The sequence below is a fragment of the Bufo gargarizans genome, chromosome 2, assembly GCF_014858855.1.
Source record: "Bufo gargarizans isolate SCDJY-AF-19 chromosome 2, ASM1485885v1, whole genome shotgun sequence".
Classification (NCBI taxonomy): Eukaryota; Metazoa; Chordata; class Amphibia; order Anura; family Bufonidae; genus Bufo; species Bufo gargarizans.
This window is the reverse complement of record NC_058081.1, coordinates 572,781,882-572,804,347: the sequence shown is the minus strand read 5'-3', so window position 1 is coordinate 572,804,347 and position 22,466 is coordinate 572,781,882. Positions and strand designations below refer to the sequence as shown.

At 46.2% G+C, this 22,466-nt stretch overlaps 1 protein-coding gene across 4 annotated transcripts in view; it reads left to right on the top strand.

The window, feature by feature from the left end:
• The first annotated feature begins 1,560 nt into the window (after positions 1-1,560).
• LOC122928662 (protein CEPU-1-like) overlaps positions 1,561-22,466 on the top strand; it is a 744,346-nt gene continuing 723,440 nt past the window's right edge. For all 4 annotated transcript variants that reach the window (XR_006387916.1, XM_044281728.1, XM_044281727.1 and 1 more), the window contains exon 1: positions 1,561-1,671. Coding sequence is in view for 3 of the 4 variants with exons in the window: in XM_044281728.1 (XP_044137663.1) it covers positions 1,587-1,671 (85 nt within the window). In the remaining variant the exon portion in view is untranslated. The remainder of the gene's footprint in view (positions 1,672-22,466) is intronic.

Below are 22,466 nucleotides of genomic sequence, written 5' to 3'. Positions count from 1 at the left end.
GATGTCAGTCAGCAGGCAGGAGCTGTCAGTGTCAGCAGGCAGGAGCTGTCAGTGTCAGCAGGCAGGAGATGTCAGTGTGAGCAGGCAGGAGATGTCAGTGTGATCAGGCAGGAGCTGTCAGTGTCAGCAGGCAGGAGCTGTCAGTGTGATCAGGCAGCAGCTGTCAGAGTCAGCAGGCAGGAGCTGTCAGTGTGAGCAGGCAGATGTCAGTTTAAGCAGGCATGATCTGTCAGTGTGAGTAGGCAGGATCTGTCAGTGTCAGTAGGCAGGATCTGTCAGTGTGAGCAGACAGGAGCTGTCAGTGTCAGCAGGCAGGATCTGTCAGTGTGAGCAGACAGGAGATGTCAGTCTGGTGTAAGCAGGCAGGAGCTGTCAGTGTGAGCAGGCATGAGCTGTTAGTATCGGCAGTCAGGAGCTGTCAGTGTGAGCAGGCATGAGTTGTCGGTGTGAGCAGGCAGGAGCTGTCAGTGTGAGCAGGCAGGAGATGTCAGTGTGATCAGGCAGGAGCTGTCAGTGTGATCAGGTAGAAGCTGTCAGTGTGAGCAGGCAGGAGCTGTCAGTGTGATCAGGCAGGAGCTGTCAGTGTCAGCAGGCAGGAGCTGTCAGTGTGATCAGGTAGAAGCTGTCAGTGTGATCAGGCAGGAGCTGTCAGTGTGATCAGGCAGGAGCTGTCAGTGTGATCAGGCAGGAGCTGTCAGTGTCAGCAGGCAGGAGCTGTCAGTGTGAGCAGGCAGGAGCTGTCAGTGTGAGCAGGCAGGAGCTGTCAGTGTGATCAGGCAGGAGCTGTCAGTGTGATCAGGTAGGAGCTGTTAGAGTCAGCAGGCAGGAGCTGTCAGTGTGATCAGGCAGGAGCCGTCAGTGTCAGCAGGCAGGAGATGTCAGAGTCAGCAGGCAGGAGCTGTCAGTGTGATCAGGCAGGAGCTGTCAGTGTGATCAGGCAGTAGCTGTCAGAGTCAGCAGGCAGGATCTGTCAGTGTGAGCAGGCAGGAGCTGTCAGTGTGATCAGGCAGGAGCTGTCAGTGTGATTAGGCAGGAGCTGTCAGAGTCAGCAGGCAGGAGCTGTCAGTGTGATCAGGCAGGAGCCGTCAGTGTCAGCAGGCAGGAGATGTCAGAGTCAGCAGGCAGGAGCTGTCAGTGTGATCAGGCAGGAGCTGTCAGAGTCAGCAGGCAGGAGCTGTCAGTGTGATCAGGCAGGAGCCGTCAGTGTCAGCAGGCAGGAGATGTCAGACTCAGCAGGCAGGAGCTGTCAGTGTGATCAGGCAGGAGCTGTCAGAGTCAGCAGGCAGGAGCTGTCAGTGTGATCAGGCAGGAGCCGTCAGTGTCAGCAGGCAGGAGATGTCAGAGTCAGCAGGCAGGAGCTGTCAGTGTGATCAGGCAGGAGCTGTCAGTGTGATCAGGCAGGAGCTGTCAGAGTCAGCGGGCAGCAGCCGTCGTTCACGGGTAGCCGCAGCCAGTCAGAGTGCGGGGGGCGTGGTCGGGGGCGGTCTGCTCTTGCGGTGCGCTGTTTGGATCCAGTCTGCGCTCCTGCTGCAGCCGCTCCGGATTACTGGACCCCTGAACCCCTGATTGTGAGCCGCCGCCGGGAGATGATGGAGATGCTGCGGGCGAGGATGCTGCGCTCCGTCCCCTGGTTCCTGCTGAGTGGAATGACTGCGCTCTGCTTCCTGCAAGGTAGGGAGCATCTTCTCGGGGAGTCGCAGACCCCAGTCTTATGTCTCGACATATTACCCCGATCCCAGCGGCGACAGTGTGACGGGTTAATAGACCCCACTGCAGAGGTACCGGTCGTCGCCTCTCCTATGTAGTGGGGGGCATTATAGCGATCGCCCCCTTATATATGTAACCCACTGTCTGCACATGATCACCCTGTACCCCGCTGTGCCTAGAAACTCACCCATGTGTGGACTAGTGCGGCATCTGGAGAAGAACCTGTGGCTTCCGTCCTCCGTAATGTGTACGTGTGTGTGTCACATGTGTTGTGTATGTGTGTGTGTCACATGTGTTATGTATGGCTGTATGTTATTTGTTGTGTGTGTGTGTGTCACATGTGATGTGTGTGTGTGTGTCCACATGTGTTATGTATGGCTGTATGTTATGTGTTGTGTGTGTGTCACATGTGTTGTGTATGGCTGTATGTTATGTGTTACATGTGTTGTGTATGGCTGTGTGTTACATGTGTTGTGTATGGCTGTATGTTATGTGTCACATGTGTTGTGTATGGCTGTATGTTATGTGTTACATGTGTTGTGTATGGCTGTATGTTACATGTGTTATGTATGTGTGTGTCACGTGTGTTGTGTATGGTTGTATGTGTTACATGTGTTGTGTATGGCTGTATGTTACATGTGTTATGTATGTGTGTGTCACGTGTGTTGTGTATGTTTATGTGTTACATGTGTTATGTATGGCTGTGCTATGTGTCACATGTGTTGTGTGTGTGTGTCACATGTGTTGTGTATGGCTGTATGTTATGTGTCACATGTGTTGTGTATGGCTGTATGTTATGTGTCACATGTGTTGTGTGTGTGTGTCACATGTGTTGTGTATAGCTGTATGTTATGTGTTACATGTGTTGTGTATGTTTATGTGTTACATGTGTTGTGTATGGCTGTATGTTACATGTGTTGCGTATGGCTGTATGTTACATGTGTTGCTGTATGGCTGTATGTTACATGTGTTGTGTATGGCTGTATGTTACATGTGTTGTGTATGGCTGTATGCTGGGTTATGTATATGTTGCTTGTACCCATGTGCTCACCTGGGAATCTGCCCTGGTGATGGAGGGGCATCTGGGCACCTGGTGCTTGTGTCTTCTGCCCCTCAGCCAGGAGGTTCCCATTGCTTGTGTCACTGATATGATGTGTGCACTGTGCTGCCACTTATGAGGGGAGGGGGGGGGGGGTTCCCAGCCGCCCCCCACTCTTCACGTGTGTTATTATGTGATTAGTTCATGGAGCAGGCTGGTGATGTCGCAGCTCAGGGTCTGGTCCAGGAGCGTGAGCCTCTCCTGCCTCATGTGTGCAGCGCTGATTGCCTGGCAGAGTGGCATGTCATCTCATTGGCCCCAGCATTGGGATTACACAGGCAGGTGCTGGGAGCTGTGATGTCGCACACACTGTGCTAAGCTTATGTAACAGGATCTACCAGCCTTTATATATGATGGTGGCGTCCGGCGGACTCTAATAATTCACACTGGACTGTATACAGGAGAATCTGGTACTTCACTCTAGACTGTATACAGCAGACTCTAATAATTCATACTGACTCTATACAGGGGACTCTGATATCAAACACTGCACTGTATACTGGAGACCGATACCTCACACTGGACTCGACTGTATACAGGAGAATCTGGTACTTCACTCTAGACTGTATACAGCAGACTCTAATAATTCATACTGACTCTATACAGGGGACTCTGATATCAAACACTGCACTGTATACTGGAGACCAATACCTCACACTGGACTGTATACAGCGGACTCTGATCATTCATACTGACTCTATACAGGGGACTCTGATACCAAACACTGCACTGTATACTGGAGACCGATACCTCACACTGGACTGTATACAGCAGACTCTGATAATTCACACTGGACTGTATACAGGAGAATCTGGTACTTCATGCTGGACTGTATGTGGGAGAATCTGATAATTCACACTGGCTCTATACAGGGGACTCTGATATCAAACACTGCACTGTATACTGGAGACCGATATCCTCACAGTGGACTGTATACAGGAAAATCTGATACCTCATGCTGGACTGTATGTGGGAGAATCTGATAATTCATTCTGACTGTATACAGGGGACTCTGATATACACTGGACTGTATACTGGAATATGATATCTCACACTGGACTGGGTACTGGCAACTGTGACATCTCACAATGGACTGTATACAGGAGACCCTCATGTCTCACACTGGGCTGTATACCGTAGACTCTTGTATCTCACATTGGACTATATACACAGTACTCTACCTCACATTGGACTGTGTACTGCAGACTCTAACATCTTACACTGCGCTGTATAATGGGCACTCTAACATCCCACAGTGGACTATATACAGGAGACCCTCAAGTCCCTCATATCTCACACTGGACTGTATACAGAGGACTCTGATATCTGGTACTAGACTATATACTGTAGACTCTGATATCTCACATTGGACTGTATACAGTAGACTCTGATATCTCATACTCTCTTGACGGTATACCGAGGGCTCTAATATCTCACACTGGACTGTATACAGTAGATTCTGATATCTCACACTGGACCGTATACAGTAGAATGTGATATCTCACACTCCCTGGACTGTATACAGTAGAATGTGATATCTCACACTCCCTGGACTGTATACAGAGGGCTATAATATGTTACACTCCCTGGATTGTATACAGTTGACTCTGATATCTGACACTGGATTGTATACAGAGGACTCTCATATCTCACACTGTACTGTATACAGTGCCGTCTGATATTCAGGGGACTCTGGCATCTGACACTAGACTGTTTAATGGGGACTCTAGCATCTCACACTGGACTGTACTGGGGACTCTAGCATCTCACACTGGACTGTTTACAGGGGACTCTAGCATCTCTCACTGGACTGTATACAGGGGGCTCTAGCATTTCACACTGGACTGTTTACAGGGAACTCTAGCATCTCTCACTGGACTGTATACAGGGGACGCTAGCATCTCTCACTGGACTGTATACAGGGGGCTCTAGCATTTCACACTGGACTGTTTACAGGGGACTCTAGCATCTCTCACTGGACTGTATACAGGGGGCTCTAGCATCTCACACTGGACTGTATACAAGGGACTCTAGCATTTCAGACTGGATTGTATACAGGGGACTCTCGCATCTCACAGTGGACTGTATACAGGGGACTCTAGCATCTCACACTGGACTGTTTACAGGGGACTCTAGCATCTCTCACTGGACTGTATACAGGGGGCTCAATCATCTCACCCTGGACTGTATACAGGGGGCTCTAGCACCTCACCCTGGACTGTATACAGGGTACTCTAGCATCTCACCCTGGACTGTATACAGGGGACTCTAGCATCTCACCCTGGACTGTATACAGGGGACTCTAGCATCTCACCCTGGACTGTATACAGGGGACTCTCATATCTCACAATGTACTGTATACAGTGCAGTCTGATATTCAGGGGACTCTGGCACCTCACACTGGACTGTATACAAGGGACTCTAGCATCTCATACTGGACTGTGTACTGGTGACTCTAGCATCTCTCACTGGACTGTGTACTGGGGACTCTGTACCGGGGGCTATGCTACCTCAGTGGCCCAGATTTACTAATCCTATAGATGGTGTAAGCTTAGACCCTCACCACTTTTCTCTGACTGTACCAACTATTGGTGGCCTTACTTTTGAGACAGATTTTTTTTATTATGCCATACCGCCTTACATTGAAGCTCCGCCCCTTCCGCTGAGCCTTATACCCTTGTTGAGCAAGTCAGAAAAACATGTAGAGACTCTAGTTGCACTAAAGTGCCCTACAATTACTGGTGTTAGTGTTTATAGAGCGCACCAGAAAATCTAGATCTGATAAATGGGAAAACCAACTCAGTCGGGAAGATTTATCAAAACTGGTGCTAAGGAAGGTGACTTAAATGCCAACAGCAACCAATCAGATTCCAGCTGTCATTTTTCAGAGCTCCTTTGGAACATGAAAGGTGGATTCTGATTGGTTGATATGGACAACTAAGCCAGTTTTCCTTTTCACCAATTTGGTAAATCTCCCTCATTGTCTTGTTCTTAAGGGACTGACGGCATGGGCAGTGACTCGGGTCTAGATGCAGCTACAGGGCAGTATTATTAATGCCGCTATAGTATTGCAATGTGCCCATCTCTCTCAATGGGGGCAGTACGGGTACAATTTGACTTTCATTAAAGGGAGCCTGTCATCTGTTTTGGGGATCCTGAATCACCAGCATGCTGTTATGCAGCTGGGGTTTAGGGTCCCAAATCTGCCCCCAGCATATCCATCTATTCCTACAAAAGGAAAGAAAATGAAATTCTAATTTTCTATTAGAAGAGTCCAGGACTCTCCTCCAGTGGCATTGGGCACATGCACATGGTAAGGCGTTGACAAAGGTGAGGATGGTACACCTTGCTTCACTGCGCGTGTACCTGATGTGCAGTGGAGGTGGACCGTCCTTGGCTTCATTGACGCAGTATGTAGGGGCCCAGTGCTGCTGGAGAAGAGTCCTGGACTCTACTTATGATGCACTTCCATTTTCATGAATTTCTTTTGTGGGGACGGATGGGTGTGCTATGGGCAGATTTGGGACACCAGCTGCACTGCGGTATACTGGTGGTTTAGTGGCCCCAAACCAGAAGACTGTTTCCTTTTAAACAGGGTAACACCCAACTGGACCTTCACTGCAGACTGCTAACAATTAATTCATAACTTCTAGCAGGAATAATACAGGAATGGCACATCATATAGTCATAAGAATAGATGTTCCAGAATTGTTATTACATGGGGAATGCACGTAGATAGCCAGGAGAGGTGACAGCTCCTCTTTGAGCCAAGGCTGGAGGGATCCTAGAACCCTGCTGACAGATGCACCTAGAAATCTGCAGCTAGAGCCTGACTTCCAGGGTGGCTATCTCTCCTTATTACTGGTCTGCAGGGCTCCTGAGGGACGTCTAGTCACCTTCCGTCCCTTTTGCCTGTTGCAGCTACAGGTCTCCCTATAGCAAGTAATTGCAGAGCATTAGATGGGAGTTTTCTATTAGGCTTCTCTAGACTACTGTATTTCAGAAGAGTGTGCTGTTGTTGAGGTTGAGTAGAAGGAGCAGGTTCTCCCAGAAGCACAGAGTATTTTAGGAGAGTGGTATGTTGATTTTCTCAGCTGTTAGATGCTGTCTTAATAACCCAGTGCGCTACTGGTGGATCTGACAAAGTTATGAAGAGACGCTGGCCTCTACAGAATTTTTGCGCATCCACCACCAGTCTAAGGCCTCTTTCACACGAGCGTGACAGATTAGGTCCGGATGCGTTCAGTTAAAATTGCGCAATGTCGCAAGCAAGTTCAGTCAGTTTTGTCTGCTATTGCGTTCGGTTGTTCAGTTTTTATCTGTCGGATGCAATTCACATTGATGCGTCTTTCACGCGCGTAATAAAAAATCTGAAGGTTTACAAACAACATCTCTTAGTAACCATCTGTGAAAAACGTATCGCATCAGCACTTGCTTGCGTGAAAAACGCGGTATATAGAACATGCTGCGATTTTCACGCAACGCACAAGCGGCATTTCCAAGCCAGAAGTAGAAATATGCAATCTGTCCGATACACCGTATCATGAGAAGTACATTAGGTGGATATATACTGACGGTGCTGTCACCATAAAAGAGCGAGCAGTAATTTATGGACACAATTCATCGCTGTGCCGGGCTGACGTTCGCCCTCAGGGGTCGGTTCGCAGGTCATTGTCTGTACAGGACATTAACCTGCAGGTTATTTACCAGAGCCACACTACAAGGCAGGGGCCGCTGCCCCGGTACGACAGGGGTTAACCAGCGCATTGACACAAATGCTGGTCATTTGCAGATGACACTAAGTGACTGGCGAGGATGAATGCAGGCGGCGGCCGAGCCAGCAGCGGGGATGAATGAATGTGATATTGACGTAAATAGCATCTCCCACAATCGCTTTCATTAAAAACAGATTTACTGTGTGGAAAGTACAATAAAGATTAATTATCCAGAGGTGCCATCTCCCTGTGACTTCAGGGCATTCTGAGAACTTGGCACATCGCTGGTTAATAACTTTCTTGCAGGTTACCCTTTTGTTTATGGCGGTAATAAAGTTTCTCTATAAATAGGCTTGTGTCTTCTTCAAAGGGGCTTCCACCTTTTAGATATTGAGGACCTATCCTCCAGATAGGTAATGGTATCGGATCATTGGACGTCCTACACCGACAATGGGAGCTGAACTGCAGTAACCTGGCAGGAGACTTCTGCTTCCAGCTCCAGGAGTCAGCTGATTGGTAAGAGTGCTGGGTGTTGGACCTCCACCAATCCAATATTGCCAACCAAGCCGGAGGACATAGCACATGCACATACATTTTTATGGGTCTTCTGGAAATAGCAGACAGCTGGCTTGACTGTTTCAGAAGTCCCACAGAGGTGAATGGAGAATTTGCCTTTTATCCCACTTGTCCTTTCTTAAATCCCCCATCTCCCCACAATGACCTTTACACTAGGGTTGCACAGGGTATCGAATTATTGATACCCAATCGATATTTTTGTACCCGGTTCAATTTGATACCGGGATTTGCCATTTACCAATACTAGGCTGCGCAGCCTTGAGATGTTGCTTTAGTATTTCCACATAATCTTCTTTCCTCATGATGCCATCTATTTTGTGAAGTGCACCAGTACCTCCTGCAGCAAAACAACACCACAACATGATGCTGCAACCCCCATGTTTCACAGTTGGGATGGTGTTCTTAGGCTTTCAGGCTCTCCCTTTTTCCTCCAAACGTAACAATGGTCATTATGGCCAAAAAGTAAAATTTTTGTTTCATCAGACTACAGGACATGTCTCCAAAAATGTAGGTGTTTGTTCCTGTGTGCATTTGCAAACATTAATCTGGCTTTTTTAATGTTTCTATTGGAGTAATGGCTTCTTCCTGGAAGAAGTGGCCTTTCAGCCCATGTTAATACAGTACTTGTTTCACTGTGGATGTTGATACAATCCTACCAGCTTCCGCCACCATCTTCACAAGGTCTTTTGCTTTTGTTCTTGGGTTGATATGCACATGTTGGCCCAAAGCACGTTCATCTCTGGGACACAGAACCCGTCTACTTCCTGAGTGGTATGATGGCTGGACATTCCCATCTTGTTTGTACTTGTGTATAATTGTTTGTACAGATGAACAAGGCACCTTCAGGTATCTTGAAATTGCACCCAAGGTTGAGCCAGACTTGTCCACAATTCTCTTCCTGATAACTTGGCTGATTTCTTTAGACTTTCCCATGAAGCTACACTAAGAAGCAGTGTGTTTCAGGTGTGCATTTAAAACATCCACAGGTGTGTCTCAGATGTTGCCAACAAACGTAACAGAAGCTTCAAAACACATGACATAATCGTATGGGCAGTCCAGAATTGTTTAAAGGCATAGTAATCTTAGTGTATGTAAACTTCTGACATTGCAAAAAGTAATACAAATGCCTTAAAACATTCTCTCTCTCATTCTGTCATTTGGAAAATGATAATTATGGTAATCCTAATTGACCAAAAACAGGAAAGGTTTATTCTGATTTCATGTCAGATATTGAGAAAAACATTCATATGTGTCTTTTTATATAGTGCATGTAAACTTCTGGGTTCAACTGTATATTCAGCTCTGTGAGACCAGTCATCTTAGAGTGTAGGTTGTCACCTGAAATAGGGTCCTTTTACATGTTCAGATAAATTGGCCATAATGAGTATCCTAGGGTTGGACGATATCATAAATATTCCCACGATAACGATATTAAGAAATTTATCACGATAACGATATATCACGATAAATGCCCATTTAGAAGAAAAAAAAAACACTTGGGGCCAAAAGGAGACATTACACTGTATGGGGCAGCCACAAGGAGACGTTACACTGTATGGGGCAGCTACAAGGAGATGTTACACTGTATGGGGCAGCCACAAGGAGACGTTACACTGTATGGGGCAGCTACAAGGAGATGTTACACTGTATGGGGCAGCCACAAGGAGGCGTTATACTGTATGGGGACAGCCAGGCAGCCACAAGGAGACGTTAATTGTTATACTTTTATATGTCATTTTTCACCATTTCGGGTATCTGTAACTAGTCAATTGATTTCTATTAACAACAAAAACATTACAGGGTTAATTCTGTACCAGAACGAGTGGTTTATAGTAGGGATGTCCCGATACCATTTTTTTAGACCGAGTAGGAGTACCGATACTCTTATTTAAGTACTCACCAATACCAATTATAACAGTTAAATAAATAACACATTTATTTTGTGACCACTGACCAACCAAAAGTCCAAAAAACAGCCCCCAGCCTCTGATCAGCCCCCCAGTCTCTCATGTGCCCCCCAGCCTCTCATGTGCCCCCCAGCCGCTGATCAGCCCCCAGCCTCTCATGTGCCCCCAGCCTCTGATCAGCCTCTGATGTGCCCCCCAGCCTCTGATCAGCCTCTCATGTGCCTCCCAGCCTCTCACTCTTATCAGCCCCCTCTGGTAACTCAACCCCCCCCTAGTATTTATCATTGGTGGCAGTGGCCACAGAGTCCCCCTCCCCCCCATCATTGGTGGCAGTGGGCAGTTCCGATCGGAGTCCCAGCAGTGTAATGCTGGGGCTCCGATCGGTTACCATGGCAGCCAGGACGCTACTGAAGTCCTGGCTGCCATGGTATGTTAGTTAGCAGCATTATACTCACGTGTGCCGTGGCCGCCAGTCGCTCCTTCTTCTGTCTGTGCGGCGCATTGCTAATGCTTATAGCATTAGCAATGCGCCGCACAGACCTATGAGAAGAAGGAGCGCCCGGCGGCTGCAGCGCATGTGAGTATAATGCTGCTCACTAACATACCATGGCAGCCAGGACTTCAGTAGCGTCCTGGCTGCCATGGTAACCGATCGGAGCCCCAGCATTACACTGCTGGGACTCCGATCAGAACTGCCCACTGCCACCAATGATGGGAGGGAGAGGGGGACCCTGTGGCCACTGACACCAATGATTAATACTGGGCAGGGGGGGCGCACTGCCCACTGCCACCAATGCAGAGACTGAAGAACATTCCACTCTGAGAGGACACTGTGATCCGTCCAATTAACCCCTCAGGTACTCTGCAAATGTCCAGTATTGGTTCATGCTGGGGCGGACGGCCGCGGACGCAGATTTAGAAGCGGTCAGCGCTCATGACTGCTTCTATGATGTCACAAATTACAGCGCCATATCGCAGTTTTTTTAATACCACGGTATATCGTGATACCGGTATATCGCCCAACCCTAGTATCTATTGACGATACAGTCAATCCACGCAAGTATACTTTACTTACACTGAGCAAAAATATAAATGCAAAACTTTCGGTTTTGCTCCCATTTTGCATGAGCTGAACTCAAAGATCTGAAACCTTTTCTACATACACAAAAGACCCATTACTCTCAAATATTGTTCACAAATCTGTCTAAATCTGTGTTAGTGAGCACTTCTCGTTTGCCGAGATAATCCATCCCACCTCACAGGTGTGGCATATCAAGGTGCTGATTAGACAGCATGAATATTGCACAGGTGTGCCTTAGACTGCCCACAATAAAAGGTCACTCTGAAATGTGCAGTTTGATCACACAGCACAATGCCACAGATGTCGCAACGTTTGAGGGAGCGTGCAATTGGCATGCTGACTGCAGGAATGTCTACCAGAGCTGTTGCCCGTGCAATGAATGTTCATTTCTCTACCTTAAGCCGTCTTCAAAGGCATTTCAGAGAATTTAGCAGTACATCCAACCGGCCTCACAACCGCAGACCATGTGTAACCACACCAGCCCAGGACATCCACATCCAGCATGTTCACTTCCATGATCAGCCACCTGGACAGCTGCAGCAACAATCGGTTTGCATAACAAAAGAATTTCTGCACAAACTGTCAGAAACCGTCTCAGTGAAGCTCATCTGCATGCTCGTCGTCCTCATCGGTGTCTGGACCTGACTGCAGGTCGTCATCGTAACCGACTTTAGCGGGCAAATGCTCACATTCTATGGCGTCTGGCACATTGGATAGGCGTTCTGTTTACGGATGAGTCACGGTTTTCACCGTTCAGGGCAGTTGTGGATTGAGTGGCCCATGGTGGCAGTGGGGTTATGGTATGGGGAGGCGTACGTTATGGACAACAAACACAGGTGCATTTTATTGATGGCATTTGACTGAGATGTGTTGCACTGCGTGAGGCAAATGGTGGCCACACTAGATACTGACTGGTTTTCTGACCCCCCCAGTAAGGCAAAACTGTGCACATTTCAGAGTGGTCTTTTATTGTGGGCAGTCTAAGGCACACCTGTGCAATATTCATGGTGTCTAATCAGCACCTTGATACGCCACACCTGTGAGGTGGGATGGATTATCTCGGCAAAGGAGAAGTGCTCACTAACACAGATTTAGACAGATTTGTGAACAATATTTGAGAGTAATGGGTATTTTGTGTATGTAGAAAATGCTTCGGATCTTTGAGTTCAGCTCATGCTAAATGGGAGCAAAACTGAAAGTGTTGCATTTATATTTTTGCACAGTGTATATACTGGTACGCTCCCCTCCCCATGCAGTCTCCACTATTGTCGTTAGCACATGCCCTGTTTACATGGGGGGTGATACGGTCAGTGGTTCTGTGCCATCATAAAAGATGCAATTCAGCAACAAATGAGCGTTTTATGTTTGATCTCTGTGCATGTTAACGTACTGCAGTGATTGGATGTGGACGACCGTTCTGCTGGTCCTGCTGAAATCAGTAGTTTTGGCTGACATTCATCTAATGTGTATGGTCACCTTAAAGTGGTTCCCTGGGCGTTTTATCTGTCCTGTGTAGGAAAGATTCATCAGTACATACATCTGTCATGCCACTGATGTCATGATGTCATGCCACCGCTGTCTCCTCTCCAATCAGACTGGCTGTGAGCTCTTCCTCTTGGATCCTGACCGGATGTGTCCCCAATCCTCCTGTTCAGCTGCATGTACTAAAAATGCAGCTGAACAGAAAGATTCGGGAACACATCCCAAGCCAGTCTGAGCACAGCGGAGACAGTGGTATCGGTACTACACAGGATAGAAGATGGCAGATTTTTATGAAAAGCTCATAGGATTGTCCTAAAAATGTGATTGTTGGTGGCCGAGGTGATAAAATGTGGTATGTTCATGTGACCTGCTGATATCTGATGGATGGGTGCAGTCCCTGGAGAAGGTTGGGGGTTCATTGACGTGTCTGTTGGGTTCATTAGAATTCTTATCAGCTCCATCTCTGGACTGCTGAAACGTTTAATCTGCTAGAACTTGTACATATCAGACACTTCCTGGACCGAGGAGAATAACCAAACATGGCCATTGTCTCCAAGCTGTTTCCATCACTTGAGCTTTTCTTTTCTCGGACAGCTTGTTCTTTGCTGGTAAGCGGCGGCTCCAGCCCCGGACTTGCTTTTCATACCGCTCGCTGTTATTATTGTGTTTTGCTTTGTGTTCAGTCGAGGTGAAAACACAGACAGTTAAGAGCGAAGAAGAGAAGATACAAGTGTCAGAGGGAAGAGGAGGGAAGATGTATCTGCCATCCGCGCGGCTCATAGATCAGCAAATAGTCCAGCACTTAATCTTCAGTCCTGCATCTTGTTTCCCTGGCTGCTTCGTTCCATCACACGTTACATAAATGTACCCACCAACGGGGCACGTGGACCGTCCTCACCAGACCCACGCTCAGAGCCCCTTTTAGGCAATGTATCCGACCTGCTGACAACAAAAACGAGGTTACTCTACAAACGATGAGCTGCTAATTGCATGGAAAAGGAGGGCATTCAGCCTGTAGAAACATGTTTATATTAAGAATTAGAAAGAACTAATTATTCGGCCGTCCTGCTGGGGTTATTTTTTCCTACAATTATCACCGGTGGTGTCTCTCTTAAAGCAGCAGTTTAGTTTGCGTAGGAATAAGGCCGATGTATTAGCCATCTGAACCGTGTTAAAGACCAGTCTGTGTGCACTGACTAATTGAGATGCTGTTGGGGGGGAGTCACTCACCTCCCACAGACCCCATTTTTCTTTTGAAAGCCTCCTAATGGTTTTTTGATGGGCGAGGTAAGTGAGTTCTAGAAAGTGACGTGTCTAAGAGCAGGGAGGACATTTATGTGAAAGGCTCTCATCATCAGCTAAATTACAGCATACAACTGCATGTCGGGGTTAACATGTACAGATCTCATTCTTTTTAAAAGTTTTGTTCACATTGAAGAAATCACCCTTTGTTTTCACCAACGTTTCCTACATGCTCTATACATCAGAATTAACTCGGAGGAAGTATTCTTGATTGTTTCTGGTCAGAAAAGAATGAAAAGTATCAGAACCATAATCCTTATCCTACAGCCATGCAGTACTGCTAGTCGCCTGTAGGTGGAAACCTTGTAGACTTAGAGAAATAGATTGTAGACTCGTCTAGGGCAGTGTTCATACATACAGCATGACCATAGACTTCACGTTATCTCATCATCTAGGATGCTTTTTTGTCCTGCAAGCAAAATCGCTCATAGGTTGACATCAACGGCACAGGTCCTGGCAGGATCCTTCCTTACAAAATAGGACCAAGTACCACTGCATGGAGCTGTATTTTGTCCAATAGAATTCCAGACTCCATATTGTATCTGCCGCCTTAAAGGGAGCATATCACCATGAAAATGCGATGTTATAGAGCAGGAGAAGCTGAGAAGATTGATATATAGATTTGTGGGAAGAGATTCAGTACAACTTGTGTTTCATTTATTTAAATCTCTGCTAATTCTGGCCTTTGAAGTCCAGGAGGCGGTCCTATCAGTGACGGACAGCTATCTCTGTATACACATGCTTTCTGCAGCTCAAATACCATGTTCCACGTGACAGGTCCCCTGTAAGGTGGGATCACAGCAGGTTGGTGGGCAGATCATAGTGTGATGACGCGCACTCCTGAGATCCTGGCCACCAGAGATGCCTGGGCTTTTATCTCTAGAGGGCAAGCGTGGGCACCGCTGATGGATTGCAGGAGAAATCAGCTGGATACAATGGGAGTGAAAAACAAGTCAAGCAAGGAAAGAAGGGAATATGGAAAATCAGTATACTTGATTCGATAAACGCATTTTGTTAAAGTGAAACAACCTCTTTAAGGTGTCCATACTAATTTGAACTGCTGAAGTTGGTGGGACCAGACAACTAATAGGTTTTCCAACTTTCCCCCAATGTCAGGATTGGACATGTTGGATAAGCCAGTAGGGTCTGGAGAAGACAGAGGTGTCTAGCAGTGGTTCACTCTCCCGATTGAAAACAGAAGCATGCTCTTGTATGTGGCGGTCAGCAGGCTCGTCCAGCCCACAGCTATCTAAGGCAGGGTTAACATCACGTCTTTACCATCCGTTTAAAGTATACAAATAACGCATACATTAAAGTGATGCCCCAGACTGATGCCATACAGTGGCATCCATTCACTATAGAGTTCCATTGAATAAAAAAATATACTTTAATTTACCAGACTGTGCAGGATACAAGAACGTGTTGTGCTGCGTTTTTGTATCCTTCTTTTTTCTAACATATAATGTCAAACGGAGGCATAAAACGTGATGTGAACCCACTTTAGGCGTATGGCCACCTATAGAGAGAGCAGAGTTGTGTCAAGAGGGCCGGTATCATCACGAGGCTTAAAGAGAAACTTTGTTTTCGATTTCCTGCATGACCCTTACAATTCTGCCAGTGGCTCCTTGGCAACAAGCTGACGACCATGGCTTTGTATCCTCTGCTGTTACTAAAAAGTGCCAGTCTGCGGCTGGAGTCTGTATGGAACCATTGATAGAATTCTAAACATGGCAGACTAATGGAAAAAGAGTGAAGCCCTCCAGTCATCACATTACCTCAGTGAGATCCTGCAGGAAACCAGTGAAAAATAAGTGGATTTAATTTAGATATTGGCGGTCATTTAGCAGGCCTCATCATAAACTAGAAACTTCCTCCGGCAGTCCATGCGCCTAGATTGGTAGCCGGGGTAGGTTTGAGTCCTCGCTTCTCGTTGTCAGAAAGTGGCGAGGGTAGCATAGATGCACCACATAGAGAACGTCACAAACCATGGGATTTTTTTTTACACTAGTTTCAGGCGTAGGGGGTCATAATAAATGAGTCTCACTGTATTCAGTAGGTGAAGCTTCTTTGGACCATAAGGGCACCACCACCTGGCGTTGCTACGCTGCGGTTGAGTACTTGGCTGCAATGAGGGTCGCAGCGAGGTCCAATAAACTAATGAAGATTGCACTGTTTATTTGGTCTGCATTGTTAATGGCACCTTAGGTACTGTGCTGCCATTAACAACACAGAATGACTAAACAGTGCGGTCTTTATTTGTTTAAAAGCTATGTACACCTTTTGGGGAATCATTTTTATCAATTTGTCTTTATTTAAAATTTTGTACCACCTTCAGATTCTCTAGTAGCAGGATCTGAATTTTCACTCTGTTCCGTCAGACAGCTCAGCTGATGGCTCCTTATCTCTGATCTCATTATAGCTCAGCTTATCTTACTGATAAGAATGTGGCTTAAATAATGTGTTTATGAGCTCTTAGTAGTTTAGAGATAAGGGCTATTAGAGGTCAGTAAAATGACATTCACACAGCTAGAAAACCAGTTAACCCTTTGTGACAGAGCAGCTCAATATTTTTAATAAGACCAATTGAAAAAATGATGTTTAGCCCAAAAAGAATAAAATGCAATCATAAAATATATTGCCCCCGAAGGTGTACATAGCCTTTAATTAGATCCCGTTACAGCCATGTGGTATTTGACCACTAGTGATGGCTGAACATAGGCCCGGACGTTTCGCGAGTGTTTGCGATAAAATGGTAGCGAACCGCGCGTTCGTGGAGGGCCCCATTCACTTTAATGGCAGGCGGACCTGAAAAACCTTCAGGTCATATTTGCAGCCACCAAATACTTACTAGAAGTGCACAAATAGTCCCACAACATGGACAGTGACATACCAGAGTGGGATCCCACAAAAAAGATGTATTTTAATACAAATTTTTATGCGTCTTAAAGGGAAACTCTCAGAAATGTGCCCTGCTGGAGCCTAGAAAAAAATTATTTTAGGCCATGGGAGTACGGGCCCCAAAAATTTTACATTCACCTGACAGAAAAGAAAAAGTGATTATATGGCTGGAGGTATATTAGACGGTGGATAATAATTTTACTGTTAGCCAGCACAGGCCAAAAAATTAGGCATTCACCTGACAGAAAATAACTTTTGATGATGTGGCTGGAGGTGCAGTAGGCGGTCACCGGCTAAATATTTTACTGTAGGCCAGTACAGGCCCCAAAAATTAGGCACTCACCTGACAGAAAAGGCCTTTTATGCTGCTGTATATACATAAGACAAGGACCATTATTTGTTCTTGGTGATCGCGGATATGTGTGGGCTGGCGTGAGGAAATTCAATTACACGTGGTCGTCACAGGTGTTGAATTCCTCCGACATCCATGCCTCATTTATTTTTAGAAATGTGAGATAGTCCACACTGTCGTGAGATAGGAGAGTGCGCTTATAGGTCATGATCCTCCCTGCTGTGCTGAACGTCCTTTCGGACAGGACACTCGACAAGGGGCAAGCCAAGAGTTCCATGGCAAATTGTGCTAGCTCTGGCCACAGGTCAAGCCTGCACACCCAGTAGTCCAGGGGTTCCTCGCTTCTCAGAGTGTCCACATTGACCATTAACCCGATGTAGTCGGACACCTGTCGGTCTAGGCGTTCCCTGAAGCTGGATATTGAGGGCGACTGTTGATGGGTTAGCTGCAAAATGATCTCATATCGGAAGGGATGAGAATGACCAGACAATCATATTCTCGATGGGGAGGCAGCTCCTGAGCTCCACCCTCCGAGAGTACACCCCTGAGATAGAAGCACAAAGACAGTTGTCTGAACAAAATTCATTCCAGCTACTGATTTCTCTTGTTTGCCAGTCAATAGTAGGGTTATGCTTTATCAACCACGGTAAACCCAGAACCATCGGAGCAGGCAAGCCCTTCATAACAAAACAAGAAATGGACTCAACATGTGAATCACCCACCTCTAACTGAATTTCATGAACGATATGAGTAAGACTCTTTTGTGAGAGAGGGGAGGAATCAATAGCAAACACTGGTATCTCTTTATCTAAAGTGCTAGTTCTAAAACCAAGATTTTGGAGGAACTGAAAACCTAGCGCCACCATGGCAGGAAGGAGGAAACGGGTATTGCAGGGAGAATGCATATTTGCTTGCTCAGACTCACCATTTGCACTACCAAGAGTCAGGGAAGTCTTTTTTTTCCCCTCTTTATGTGAATACCTCCGTACTTTTTCATTACCGCTTTGAGGTTTAACAAAAGGACATGCACAAACAAAATTACCTTCTTTTCCACAGAAGTAAGATAGCTTATTCAGCTTCCTAAAATCCCTATCACCTGAGCAAAAGGAAACCTGGCCCAACTGCATAGGCTCCTCTCCTGCCCCAGATTCAAAAGTCATATTACCCCGGGGACTAGGTGGGACGGATCCACTTACAGAGGGAACCACCAGCTCGAGAGGAATCTTATACCTTTCTCTAAGACGTCTATCAAGCTGCACTGCCAAAGACATGGCCATCTCCAATGAATCGGGATACTCATGAAAAGCAAGGGCATCTTTCAACGTCTCAGATAGCCCCTGACAAAACTGACTCCGGAGTGCAGGATCATTCCACCCCGAGTCAGTTGCCCATCTTCTAAATTCTGCACAATACGACTCCGCAGTACATTCTCCCTGTAACGAACTGCGCAGCGTAGATTCAGCCATAGAGACCCGGTCTGGGTCATCATAAATCAAGCCCAAGGCTCTAAAACAATTCATCCACCGACCAGAGGAATGGTGAATCGGTCGGTAGAGAAAAAGCCCAGGACTGCGCGTCCCCTTTGAGCAGAGATATAATGATTCCCACTCTTTGATTTTCGTCACCAGATGACATTGGCCGCAGACGAAAATACAACCTGCAGAACTCCCTGAACCGAATAAAGTCATCACCACCCCCTGAGAACCTATCAGGGAGAGCGACTTTAGGCTCTAAGCAGACCTGATTTCCTCCAATAGCACCAGACGCCAGAGCATTCTGACACCGTGCAACAGAACTGCGGAGATCAGCAACCTCCAGCGATAATCCCTGCATGTGATCAACCTAGGCATCCATAGCCTCCATTTCGCAAACAGCAGGAATATGACAGTTTTTTAGGCGGGTTATAATGTCACAATAGGTAGGTAAGCAGGGAAATAACTAAACACAAGAAAACAAACAGAACAAACGACTAGGCCCAAAAGCTAGGGAGAAAAGGGTCACCTCCTAGCGATCCCTAAAAGCTTTCCCTAAACTGCTGTGCCCATGTGCATACCCTTAGGGTGGATATGCACATGCCCTCGTACCTAAACATAAACACCCTGGGAAAACCCTAAGTAGCAGGGAAAAGGGAAGAGGCAACTTGCTTCTTCAAAACATATCGCACTCCTCAATCAGTATTTTGTGGAAACAGGTATAGAGAACCCTTGAATCAATATTTGGTGGAAGCAGGTATATCGCACCCCTCAATCTGTATTTTGCGGAAGCAGGTATATTGCACCCCTCAATTAGTTTTTTTGGGGGCAACAGGTATATCACACCCATTGCAAATAGTTGTTCCAATGATTGTCCCTCTATATACCTGTGGTATTGCAGCAGAACTGCACACAACGGCTGCACAATACAAATGCACTATAATATACCTAGTTAGAAAGTATATTATAGGTGTATCACACGCCTGAATCCGTTTTTTGGGGGGCAACTAGTATATCACACCAGTTGCAATTAGTTATCCCAATAGCGTTTGTCACTCTATATAGCTGCAGTATCGCAGTAGAACCGCACGCAACTGCTGCACAATACAAATGTACTATAATATACTTTCTATGTTAGAAAGTATATTATAAGTATATCTCACCCTCAGTAAGTCACACCTATCGATAGAACACCTATACCAGTCCTTAAAAGGACTTTTGTGGACCTATTAGCTAGCGTTTGGTGTCCCTAACATTCTGTCCCTGCTCCACAAAGCAACCTCTCCTTACACTGGCAAAACATAGAATGTAAAATGGCTGCCAGATCGGGTTCTGTTATAGGGTGGGGGTATGTCCATGTGCTGAAACGTCTCAATTAGCTGTCCTGTCCCACCTGATGGATGCGTCATGGGTCAAAGTTCGGCGCAATGTAAAAGAATATGGCACATGCAAACATCGCCATATGTTTGCATGTTCGGCGAATCACGAACGAGCAACGTTTGCCGCAAAACGACGGCTGGGCGAACCGCAAGGCCATCTCTGTTGATCACACCCTAACTGTATGCTTCTGACAACCTCCTCTGTGAGGTAGGGGAGCTTGACATGTTGGCAGAACCTTTATAAATATGGTGCCATTTACAAAATAAGGTTTACACTAATAAATGTCAGCATCTTCATACCTGCACTTATGTGTATGCCCACCTGTAGTAAAAATCAAAGTGACTGATGGGTTCGTGAGCCGTGATTGTCCTGATAGTGACGAGTGATGGTAGAATATTCTCAGGTTATGCAGCAGATGATCATTGAATGGCGCTCTATCACCATTCAGTATCAGTAACGCCTCTGTGTATTGATCCTATCAGCCGCCTGTAGATTGATGACACTTTCACACTTCTACGTATCATATTCCTTGTCCTTGCTGGGGTAGATTCCTGCACCGTCACAGATGGAGCAGCTTGTGTAACAGCAAGCAATGTCACATGACGCCAGCGAGCGAGAAGACGATGATAACGTATTCTCCGCTTCATTCTCACCCTTGGTATATGCATCATACAAGTCTATTACATGCATCATCACACTCCATACATCACCTAGATAATGGCCCCCGCACATGGAACATTATCATCTTTAAAGGAAAACAAGCCTCCGAATACTCTCATTAAATGATGTGTAAAATGAAGTATAATTGGACACGGAGCGTTTGTCTGTAGAAAAAATTATTTTATTTGTAGATATCTTCAGATTTTTTTACTCTTTTCTATGTGAATTGATTTTAGTCACTAGCTGAATCGCACAGATTACTGCAGCGCCCCCTGCTGTTTGCGCAGAGCTATTTAGTGATGGATATGGGATGTCAGAAAACAATGGGGGTCATTTATCAAAGACCATTGCTTTACGCTAGTCTTTCATATCCCCTGCGGTGATGGAAGATGCCCTTAATTTATGATGAAGAGCAGGCCTTGTTATACTTAGGCACATTCTTCGTCAGTCCATGTGTCTAAGGCCCCATTCACGCGACCGTACAGTATCACGGTGCAGACTTATTGACTTGAATGGGTCCACCATCTGCAAGATGTGGCAGAATATAGGACATGTCCTATCTTTTGTGGAGCAGAGGCATGGACCTGGAAGCACATGGGAACACAGTGAAGCCCTTTCACGGCCTTCCGGATCCATGTCTCTTCTCAGCAAAAGATAGGACATGTCCTATTGTTTTCTGTATCTTGCGGCCTAAACTGAAGTCTACTCCAGCCCCTAGCAAGAGTAGATTTCAGTCATTTATGCCAGAAAACTGGTATAAATTATAGTGAATCTGCTGGGGCTGATGGCCGACCCACACCACACCCCAACCTTGACAATTTTTTGCAACAATTTCCACTGGGATTCTGGCTTGGTTTCTGTCAGGTTCATTTGTGCTGTGCTATTCTTCTAGTCAAATGTGACAGAACTCGTGATGGAGCCTCCAAACACAGCGGGGGAATTGATCTTGCCCCCATGCCAGTTTCTCTGGCGTAAAAAAGTCGCAAACCTCGTGTTTGTGATTTTTTTTTTTTAAATGCCACTGTGCCTAAATCTATGTCCAAGTGGTGTTTCTACGCTGCGTTGTCCACTTTCTTGAAAAGGGGGAGATGCCAGTGGGCCCAGCGAGTTTATCTGCCTTAACTCCAGTTTTCTGGCATAAAAGAAGACAAATCGACGGCAGCTCAGAGGATGCACCTAGTTTATGACGAGGTATCCGCCAAAACATTGGTCTATGATGGCTTCCTTTCCAGTGGGGAGATATATCTAAACTGGTGTAAAGGAAAAGGAAACTTGGCTTAGTTGCCCATAGCAATCAGCCAGATTCAACCTTTCTTTTTTCAGAGCTCCTTTGGAAAATGAAAGGATAAATCTGATTGGTTGCTATGGGCAACTCAGCCAGGTTCCTTTACATCAGTTTTGATAAATCTACCCCAGTACGAATGTAGCTTAACGTGGCCACTTACGGGTGGATGGTTGGTGTGAGCTGCTGGTTACCACATAGGTTTAGACTAGTATCAGTATCTGGATGCTTGGCCTGAGTTACTGGTTATGCACAGATTCTGACCAGTATCGTTGTCTGGACTATTTGTAGTGTTGAGCGAACTTGTGTTTCAAGTTCAGCCTACAAGGTTCGGGGTCAGGTTATCTAAGAATTCTGTTATGAATTCCGCTACCATGGACCATAAGTTATGGTCCGTAGTAGCGGAATCCATAACAGAATTCTTAGATAATCTGAACTTTGTACGGCGAACTTGAAACACAAGTTCGCTCATCCCTAGTGGTGTGAGCTACTGGTTAGACACAGATTCAGACCAGTATCAATATCTGGAGAGGTGGTGTGAGCTACTGGTTAG